Raw genomic sequence first — 7,585 nt, 5'->3', positions numbered from 1 at the left:
CAAATGGGTGAAGTGTCCCTTTAATTTAACATGAGTAGTTAGTACCTTGAACCCGATATCTTTTGATAACTTGATTGATGATAACTTGTTGACGCTTTCTGTCTCCCTTAGCAGTGACACAATCAAGTAATCAGTGTAGCTGGCAGCCCCGTCTGCTGGTATAATAATCATTACATGATTGCTCCAGTCTGATACTCTGCAGGCTAAATGTTGACTGGGCTTTTTCAGTTTATTTGCTGGTTGTTTAGGACGTGCTGTAAAATGGGGACATTTCCGTGGACAGCTCTCGGAAAACGGGAACGTCTGGTCACTTTACTCTAGTGACGAAATATGTTGTGCTTTTAACCATAGGATAGAAATTTAAGGAGAGATAAAATATTATTTATATTGTTGGAGTTTCTTTAAACATAAGCAGTGTAATTGTCCACGTTTGTGTACATCAGGTTCCTGTTACATAGAATTAAGTATTCTGGTGCAAACAACATTGCCCTCCAAAGGCTAAGTGCAGTAACTACGCAAACACTGAAACCGAGAAAAATCCCCTTAAAGTTTTTACACCAGCCAGTCAAACATGTTACAGCAATTTTGGCACACATATTTCTCTGAAACGGAACAAAATTGACCCAGGGGACTTTGTCACAAGACACAACAGATCTCACAATGCCCATTTCAACTCTTAACTCAATTCTGACCAAATGTGTAGTTACTGCGCTTTGGCTTTGAATGGCAGAACAGCAAACAACAAAAATGTGATGTCCACGTATGTGAACACACCAGGTCTTAGGAGTGTTAATGAACTTTTGACATATGCTCATAAAAATCATTAAAAAATCACCATTCACATAGTAGCTGCAAACTGATGATGCAAGAAGGCTCTATGGCAGCACTGCACAGACACATGGGAACACAGCATGGTGTATTTAGAATCCATGATATGTGTCACACTTTCATTTCAGTCTAACACAAGACTGAGACTAAGAGAAAAATAACACATTATAGTGTCATCAATCTAAAAGAGCATATATTCATGTTGTGAATAGATTAACAATACTTCATTTTTAACTCCTATTATGTTTAAATGTTATGCTAGTTTGTTATACTGTATAATACATTCACAGAAAATTCATTGACAGTTACAGAAGAAGATTTTTTTCTACAGCACCCCTTAGCAGATTTACATGAAAATATAATCACAGACACTTCAGAATTAAGGTAAACTTTAGCAGTGCTTAGAGACATATCAGTAATTTGTTTATTGTTGGAAATATGCTTAGGATATTGGAAAACTGTAAAACGAAAAAAGTCTAATCATTAATTTAATGATCATTGATTTGCTTTTACTTTAATTTTGTATTTTATTGACAGTAATAGCACAAAAACAATGTTTTTTATTCAACATTACTAAGAAATATTTGTTCCCATGGTGTAGCTGACATAATAATCTGCAACTTCTGTTTTATGAAACTGATTTCTTTGAACAGAACTCTGCACATGCAAAAAGGTTTTCAGCATGAAGGACCTTCCTGTACAAAATATTACATATACAGACTTTAAACTGAATGGTTTCTATAGTTTAGGAGAATGGAGGCCTTTTTTATTCATCCCTTTCTTTCTTATGTTTGTATTGTCTACATCAGCAAATTCTATTCTCATATATTTAATCATATCTCAGAAGTCTCTGCATTCACCTATGTATGTACTTATAGGTTTTATGTGTCTTTCAAACTTAATAATGCCCATATCGTTTGTACCCAGCATGCTTCTAAGTTTTTTATTTAATTGGAGTGGGATATCCTTAACTGGTTGTGTGATACAAATGTTTTGTATTTATTTTACTGGTTCATTTAATACTACTTTGCTATTTTGGATGTCAGTAGACCGTTACTTTGCAATATGCAAACCTCTTTATTATCATAAGTACATGGAAATAAGCAGTTTCATTAAGTTTGTTATTCCACCAGTAACGAGAAATGCACTACTGGTGATTATAATGGTCTCTCTGGCTGGAAAACTGTCATATTGTACAAATATAATTGATCACTCTTTCTGTGAACACATGCCATTGGTTCAGCTGGCATGTGGTGATATATCCCTTAATAATTTTGTAGGTCTTTTGAATGCTTTTGTTATACCAGTTACAGATTTTATTCTTATTACTGTTTCTTATATTGTGATTTTTACATCTGTGTTCAAATCTGGTAAGGCCCATTTAAAAGCTATTAACACCTGCATAACTCACTTATTTGTTTTGACAGTTAGTTTCATATGTGCTTTAATTGCATTTTTGATATACAGAATAAGGAATAATATTTCTTCCAGCAGCCGTATATTCGTAAGCATCTTATACTTACTTGGTCCAAGCTGTTTAAACCCACTAATATATGGATGGAGAACAAAAGAAATAAGACAAACATTTCTTAAATTCATAAACAACGTTAAAGTTTTGCCTTTTTTAGAAAAATAAATTGTTTGTATAAATTAAAGGATCTATGTGTGATAATACAGTGAACATGTGATTATAAAACAAGGTGCTATTATTACGATTACATATAATGACAAAAGAAAGTTACTCGTAAAATATCTTTTTTTATATCTTGTAAATAAATGCATTATAAATCTTGTAATGAAAATAATACAATTTATTTCCTGACTCAAAACACAAATGAATATTTTCTATAATGAAAAACAGTAAAAAAATATATTTTGATGCTAATATGTACATTTAACAAATGAACTTGTATATTGTATATATATATTTTAGTTTGCTTAGTGTCCTGAGGAGGACTCTAACTCGTGATCATGTGACAGTCGGACACAATTTCACTCAATATGTCGATTACAATAGTGTGATTACAGTGTGAAATGTGATGACAATATTGCATGTACACGTAATACAATTATAAAATGCATAACAGTAATGAAGATAGCAGAGAGAAAACTGTGATAATAAACACAATTGTGTAAGTAAATAAATAAAGGGTGTCATTGCCATTTTTGACATAAGCAAGATTGAAAAGCAATGGACTTTGTGATGCTTGATGACAAATCAATACAGAAAAACAGGTTTAAATTTTTTCTGAATGCATAAAAAAGTTTAGTTTTTGAAAAACCCTAGAGCTACATTTGGATTCACGGAAATTTTTTGTTTTCAGCGATTACCTCCAAAGGTTGTGCAACAAAATATTGTATAATTTATACTTGAGTTTATCACAATTTTATCCGTGATGTTTTTTTATAATGAAAAATATTCTGTTGAATCAAAAATGGAATCAGTCCTCGGATCTGATTAAATCACATTCTGTCTCAGTCACAGCATAGGACTGAGCTGCATTACTGAACGATTACAAATCCCTCCTTTTTGGAACTATAAAGCAATGGCTGTAGCTCATCATTTCTCTCATATGGAGGTTCTACAGCCTCCTGCACAAAAATGTATACATGCTCCACACTGGAGCCGGCTGTATGCAGTTCCACCAGTGTAGGTGAAGGTTAATTGTGGCTGCCTGTGGTACTACGCACAGCAGTGAGTGTGCCCCGTGAGGGCACTGAAGGGAAGCAGGCACCATAAATGAGGTGTGAGCTGCTTCGCTTTAATAAGAAATAGTGAGTGCCACGAACAAAGACGTTACCCGCCTCAGTGGATGAGGTTATCGAATCATAACACACAAGATCATTATCTGACTTAAGGCGCACCAGCGGCCGATCAGGAGAATAAATGCTGTGTACAGCTGTACAAGCAACACACAGCATAAACACAAAATCAACGTTTGACACAGCTCATGCAGGCTGTGACAGGCAGATATACATACATAGCCTACACATACAGGTGTAGAAAACTTAAAAATATTATTATCATTATTATGTGTATGTACAGTACATATAATACCTCCATACTCTAAAAAGAGGAAGCTTCACGTGGAGACTGCACGTTTAGCCTTAAACAGTAGGCGGATTATGAAGATGATCCAACTCTCCGGAGATAGACAGCTGAAAATATATGGCTCTCACGCAGGGCGCCTTCCCGATCCGGCGAGAGAGGTGAGGACTTCACGTGCAGGTGGCGATACCGAAGAAATCAAATTCCGACTCCCACGAGTGCAACCGCTGCTGAGAAGCGGGATCGCAGCCGTGACCCCAAGCTTGCTAGAGACAAGAGACAGATGTCACGCGTGTAGGCGGGGATACTGCCACCTGCACGAAATCATATTGCGACTCCCATGAGTGCAGTCACCGCTCTGCCTTGACAGAAGCGGGACCGGATCCGTGAGGGCGCGAGCCTGATATATCCTTCTCTTAGTGCGAAATGCGCAACATATGCACGGGAATGCTCACAGTGCACACAGCCAGGTTTCTCAAAAGCCAACTGTTCGTGCTGCGCTCTAAGACACATATGCATGTGTATCCTTGTCTGTGATATTGCGCCGAAAGGGAGATACACATACTTGAACTGATTCTTAAAACATACTTCAGATTTATGCAAACATACACGCAGTCACTTGCTGAGGCACTAAAAGCGAGTGTGTTTGTGTGGGATGCCTTCTTATACCCCTGATCCACACGGCATCCAGCCTATATCCAATCATCAAATTATTGATTATGTGTTACACGTGCTTCAGATCAGTCACGCCAAGGCGCTCCCCCAAAGCGTTGCTATGGTGACGCAGCTCGAGTTCCTCGAAAGGGAACTGCACTCTCTTTACTTGAATGCAGATTGTATAAACAGGCAATATTTTCGATTATCATTAGCTTGTTTAAAAGAAGACATTTCAGGCTTTCTTTTGATATGTGTATCATGTTTGTGTGACGAGTATTCGCTGAGTTTCAATTGATTTTTGCAATGTGTTTTGAGAGACAGCTGGCTGAGACAGAAATGTCTGAATGCCCACCCTGTTTTATTTCTTTATTTGACAAAAACACAAAGATCTGTTCTTATTGTGAATGTACACAAATTAAAGAAGACCCTTCACAGTTTTAAATGATGTAAAACACATACGTGTATGATTATCAGTGATGGTAGTATTTTAAAAGTATTTTAAGTTGATTCTGCCATGATAAGGAGAAAACACGTCAAAATGCGGCGCCGCGTTTTTGGACCCCAGGGGGTTAATCCTTCAAAGTTCAGTTGCAAAATAAGACGTTTAATATGCTTAAATTAAAGGAATAGTCTACTCATTTTCAATATTAAAATATGTTATTACCTTAACTAAGAATTGTTGATACATCCCTCTATCATCTGTGTGCGTGCATATAAGCGCTGGAGCGCGCTGCGACGCTTCGATAGCATTTAGCTTAGCCCCATTCATTCAATTGTACCATTTAGAGATAAAGTTAGAAGTGACCAAACACATCAACGTTTTTCCTATTTAAGACGAGTAGTTATACAAGCAAGTTTGGTGGTACAAAATTAAACCTAGCGCTTTTCTAAGCGGATTTAAAAGAGGAACTATATTTTATGGCGTAATAGCACTTTTGGGAGTACTTTGACTCGGCGCAGTAACACCCTCCCTCTCCCATTATGAGAGTGAGAAGGGGAGCGGACTTTTCAGGCGAGTCGAAGGGAACATTGCTTTGTTTTATAAGTCTTCATAATTTTTGGTGTATGCCATTTTTGGCTTTTGTGCGTACGTAGACTTCCAGTAAGGATCCTACGCACAGTTTTATACATGATGCCCCTGGTTAAGTCCTAAACCGGGGGGGGGGTACTCTGCGTTCGGGCCCATTTCCGAGCTCAGTGCCCTCTCCCCGGACAGCACGCCAAATACGTTTACTAATTTAATCTATCCAACTTATTTGTAAGTGTGAACTCGTGAAACACCAATTCTCAAGTCCTTGCACTGGCTTCCGATCAGGTTCCGAGTAGATTTTAAAGTCATCATGCTTACGTACAAGGCACTGCATGGTCTTGCCCCACAGTATCTGTCTGCACTTTTAACTGTATACACACCCAAGCGTCTCTTACGCTCCTCACAAGCAGGACTATTGGTAGACACTGCTCCGTTAAGTAGGGGATAGGGCTTTTTCATCGTATGCACCAAGACTTTGGAATTCACTCCCTCCTCACATCAGAGACGCACAGAACTTTAGTACTTTTAAATCCCTTTTAAAAACTCCTTTTTTTAGGGTTGCCTTTTTTTACTGTTTTATTTTTGTGTGTACCTATATGTATGTGTATATTACTTGCTTTATTTTGTGTGTGTTGTATTCTTATTTGCCTGTGTGTAAAGCGCCTTGAGAAGCTACTTTAAAGGCACTATATAAAAATAAAGTTATTATTATTATTATTATATTCTGCCTTAAAGGAATAGTCTACTCATTTTCAATATTAAAATATGTTATTACCTTAACTAAGAATTGTTGATACATCCCTTTATCATCTGTGTGCGTGCACGTAAGCGCTGGAGCGCGCTGCGACGCTTCGATAGCATTTAGCTTAGCCCCATTCATTCAATGGTACCATTTAGAAATAAAGTTAGAAGTGACCAAACGTTTTTCCTATTTAAGACGAGTAGTTATACGAGCAAGTTTGGTGGTACAAAATAAAACGTAGCGCTTTTCTAAGCGGATTTAAAAGAGGAACTATATTTTATTGCGTAATAGCACTTTTGGGAGTAGTTCGACTCGCCTAAAAAGTCCGCTCCCCTTCTCACTCTCATAATGGGAGAGGGAGTGTGTTACTGCGCCGAGTCGAAGTACTCCCAAAAGTGCTATTAAGCCATAAAATGCAGCTCCTCTTTTAAATCCGCTTAGAAAAGCGCTACGTTTTATTTTGTACCACCAAACTTGCTCGTATAACTACTCGTCTTAAATAGGAAAAACGTTGATGTGTTTGGTCACTTCTAACTTTATCTCTAAATGGTACCATTGAATGAATGGGGCTAAGCTAAATGCTATCGAAGCGTCACAGAGCGCTCCAGCGCTTACGTGCACGCACACAGATGATAGAGGGATGTATCAACAATTCTTAGTTAAGGTAATAACATATTTTAATATTGAAAATGGTAGACTATTCCTTTAACATTTTTACACTTTGGGTACACACACTCTGTCTGTTTTGGGGGATGGACTGAGACTGCTGAATAAGAGTGGATTATTTATTTATATTTCATGCAACATAGTTTATATTTGTAATCATTTTAATAAGCAATATTATATAACAAAAACATTACAAGATACTAAACAAGGAGTTGTTTAGTGCTCTTATGAATGTTTTTAGCATGACTATTTTAAAGGGTTAACTCCTAAATTGAATGAAATAACAGAATTCTTAATGCTTGTGTTTTGTTGAGATTAGCTTTCCTGTTTTACGCTACGGGTGTTATCATACTCTATTTGGCATATTTTATTTAAACCTAATTCTTCTACATCTATGCACCCGAGTTATTTTCTGTTTTTCGATAATGTTACTGTTGATACTCTTACAGACACAATTATGATGATTACTGATTTTGTCTTACCGAATAGTCCTGTCAGCAATAACCTGCTTGTGCTGAATGATGCATCTTATTTGATAACTTTCGGTTTAGGTGGTCACCGTGCCATATATAAGAGTACAAAAAACATGCCTTACAGAACCAAGTTCGAGAAA

The 7,585-nt window shown here is 37.0% G+C and overlaps 1 protein-coding gene across 1 annotated transcript; it reads left to right on the top strand.

The window, feature by feature from the left end:
• Nucleotides 1-240: 240 nt before the first annotated feature.
• LOC129437485 (olfactory receptor 52N2-like) lies at nucleotides 241-2,649 on the top strand. The gene has a single exon (XM_055195648.2). The coding sequence runs from the start codon at nucleotides 1,511-1,513 to the stop codon at nucleotides 2,462-2,464; it is 954 nt and encodes a 317-aa protein (XP_055051623.1). The 5' UTR covers nucleotides 241-1,510; the 3' UTR covers nucleotides 2,465-2,649.
• The last annotated feature ends 4,936 nt before the right edge of the window (nucleotides 2,650-7,585 follow it).

Source organism: Misgurnus anguillicaudatus, chromosome 24 (genome assembly GCF_027580225.2).
Source record: "Misgurnus anguillicaudatus chromosome 24, ASM2758022v2, whole genome shotgun sequence".
In the NCBI taxonomy this organism is placed as follows: Eukaryota; Metazoa; Chordata; class Actinopteri; order Cypriniformes; family Cobitidae; genus Misgurnus; species Misgurnus anguillicaudatus.
Note: the sequence above shows the minus strand (reverse complement) of the source record. Positions and strands in the feature narration are given on the sequence as shown.

Excerpts from the sequence above, each read along its gene's own strand:
- LOC129437485 (XM_055195648.2), top strand. The coding sequence starts at position 1,511 with ATGAAGGACCTTCCTGTACAAAATATTACATATACAGACTTTAAACTG.